The sequence below is a fragment of the Cicer arietinum genome, chromosome 5 (genome assembly GCF_000331145.2).
Source record: "Cicer arietinum cultivar CDC Frontier isolate Library 1 chromosome 5, Cicar.CDCFrontier_v2.0, whole genome shotgun sequence".
Classification (NCBI taxonomy): Eukaryota; Viridiplantae; Streptophyta; class Magnoliopsida; order Fabales; family Fabaceae; genus Cicer; species Cicer arietinum.
Genome location: NC_021164.2, coordinates 36,685,713 through 36,688,727, shown reverse-complemented (window position 1 = coordinate 36,688,727; position 3,015 = coordinate 36,685,713). Strand labels below are relative to the sequence as shown.

The window sequence follows — 3,015 nt, the reverse complement described above, 5'->3', positions numbered from 1 at the left end:
CAAAATGGAGTTGTTGAAAGAAAAATAGAACTTTGCAAGCGATGGCAAGAGCAATCTTGGAAGAATCAAATGTTGAAAAGTATTTACGGGCATAAGCTATAAACACTTCTTGTTATATTTTGAATTGTGTTTCAATTAGATCAAACAATCATTGGAACATGATGGGTTTTCAGAAACAAGCTAGATGAAGAAGGAAAAGTTGTAAGAAATAAAACAATGTTAGTTGCTCAAGGTTATAATCAACAAGCAGGATTAGACTATGATGAAACTTTTGCTCTAGTTACAAGGTTAGAAGCCATAGAATCCTTCTTGCATATGCATCTTATAAACATATCAAAATCTTTCACATTGATGTTAAAAGTGAATTTTTAAATGAACAAGTTTATGTTCGTCAACCTCCCGGATTTGAAGATCAAAAGAAACCAAAACATGTTTTTAAACTCACCAAAGCCTTGTATGGTTTAAAGCAAGCTCCTAGAGCTTGGTATGAAAGATTAAACTCCTTTTTGATTAAAAATGGATTTTCCCGTGGAAATATTGACACAATACTTTTTAAGAAAACAAATAAAAATGATCTTCTCATTATTCAAGTGTATGTTGATGATATTATTTTTGGATCAACAAATGAAAAAATATGTGAGAACTAAGATATTTTATTGGTTTACAAATAAAGCAACATAAAAATGGAATTTTCATTTGTCAAGAAAAATATATTAAGGATCGTTTGACTAAATACAAAATGAGTGAAGCCAAGATTATGACCACTCCCATGCATCCATCATCTTCTTTAGATAAAGATGAAAGTGGACAATCAATTTCTGAAAAAGAATATAGGTGTATAATTGGCTCATTACTTTATTTAACTGCAAGTAGGCCTGACATTGTCTTTGCAATAGGATTATGTGCTAGGTTTCAATCTTCACCAAAAGAATCTCACCTAATTGTCGTGAAAATAATTTTTCGTTATCTTGTTGGTACTACTGATCTTGACCTTTGGTATAACAAAGGTTCTCATTTTGATTATGTAGCGTATTGTGATGCTGAATATTCTGGTGACAAGATCGAAAGTAAAAGCACAATTGGTGTATGTCAGTTCTTAGGAGAAGCGTTGATCAGCTGGTCATGTAGAAAGCAAAACACTATTGCCCTATCCACCATTGAAGATGAATACGTTTCAGCAGCAAATGGTTGCTCCCAAGTCTTATGGATCAAAAATCAACTTGAAGATTTTTCAGTAAGATATTCTCACATTCAAAATCAGCTTTTAAACTGAAATGTCCGCTAACTTTTCAAAAGGTAACATCTACCCATGCCCCACCGGCCACATATTTTCACTTTCCTCCTTCCCAACACTCAACTGACCAATCCACCAAATCACACGCGTGGCACTCTCTCCACTCTTAATCTAACTTCATTCTCTCAAGAACGTTAATCTCTCTCCACTAACAAACAACTTCAACCTCTTGTCTGCAAATATTCATTTTTTTCTTCAGTAGTAACCCTATTTCTTTTTCAAAAATGGCTCGCACAAAAACATCAGCACGCAAAAACGCTAGTTCACCAACACCATCATCATCTCTTTCACCATCTACAGATCGTTCACCATCACCCCCACATTCTTTTTCAGAGAGAACATTCTCTAATTACATGTCTTCATCACCAGAATCCAGTCCCCCTCCTATCACATTGGAACCACTCGCAACCATTCTTCCTCCACTGTATCAATTCCCTATTCCTTCGATCAGTCAAGCCCCACCCCCATCTTCGAAAAAGCCTCAACCCTAGTTCAAGCACCTCATCCTCCCAACGAAGATTAATGCGTGTTTTGGCAGGTATTGGTCTTTCAACAACCAAAAATATAGACACTACAATCTATATCATTTCTGATGATGATTCTGAACCCTCACCACCACCACAAAATCCTAAATCACAAACTGTTTCTCCATCAAAAACTTCCAACCCAAAATCCCCAACAATTTCAAAATCCCCAGAAATTCCAAAATCCCCAAAAATTTCACAACTCCCAGCAACTTCAAAATCCTCCAAATCTTCTTCCAAAATGTTTTCATCCAAAACCACCTACTCTAAAACTAAACCCACAATTCCAAAATCTCCCTCATCTTCAACTCTATCTCAGTTTTTAGCCTCTAAAAAAATTAAAAAATCCTAATTTTTTTTTAAAGAAAAGTTCAACTCAAGAACGTTCTTCGTCCCAACTCCCAACTGAAGAACGTTTTCCACTCAAAATTCAAGAACGTTCTCCAGTCAAAACTCCAAATCCAAAATCAACAAAAACCTCCAAAATAACAACCATGAAACCCTTCACCAAACCTTCTTCCAAAATCCCGATTCCACCTTTGATTCCTTCAAAATTTAAAACATTGTATGCTGAAAATTTTTCTCAACGACCTATTGGCATTGGTCGTGTTTTTATTTGAAAATCTACAAGTTGAAGGAATCTCTATTCAACCTCATACTGATGCGCTTGGATGGACTGATTTCCTTAAAATTTCTGACAGCTATTACCCTGAGGTCATTCAGGCTTTTTACTGCAAAGCTGAAGCATTTGCAGACAAATCCCTCATTGTCTCAACATTAAAAGGTATTGAGATTCAACTTGAACCTTTAATTCTGGCACAAATTCTTAAACTACCATCTAAAGGCCCAACAGTTTTTGGAGAAGACTGGTACACAACCTTGAACACCACTAAAGAAGAAGTTTTTCAAGAACTGTTTATTGAAGGGTCTACAAAAATATTCTCAACTGACCTAAAACCACTTCCAAAAATTTTCAACAGTATAAGTCAACACTTCATCCTTCCTCACCGTGGCAACCACAAATTTTTCTCTAACAATGATGCACTAGTCATTTATCATCTTCTTCATTGCAAGAAGCCGAATCTGCCTTACCTTATAATCCAACATATGGTTGCTGCAGTTCACAAGGATTATAAGAGAAACATCATTCCATATGGTATGGTTTTCTCCAAAAAATTAAGGAATTTTTAGTTTCCT

General features: G+C 35.4%; 1 protein-coding gene across 1 annotated transcript; it reads left to right on the top strand.

Annotated features, from left to right (window-relative positions):
* Positions 1 to 739: 739 nt before the first annotated feature.
* On the top strand, positions 740 to 1,273 carry LOC140920438 (secreted RxLR effector protein 161-like). The gene has a single exon (XM_073368710.1). It carries the CDS (start codon positions 740 to 742, stop codon positions 1,271 to 1,273), a length of 534 nt encoding a protein of 177 aa, XP_073224811.1.
* The last annotated feature ends 1,742 nt before the right edge of the window (positions 1,274 to 3,015 follow it).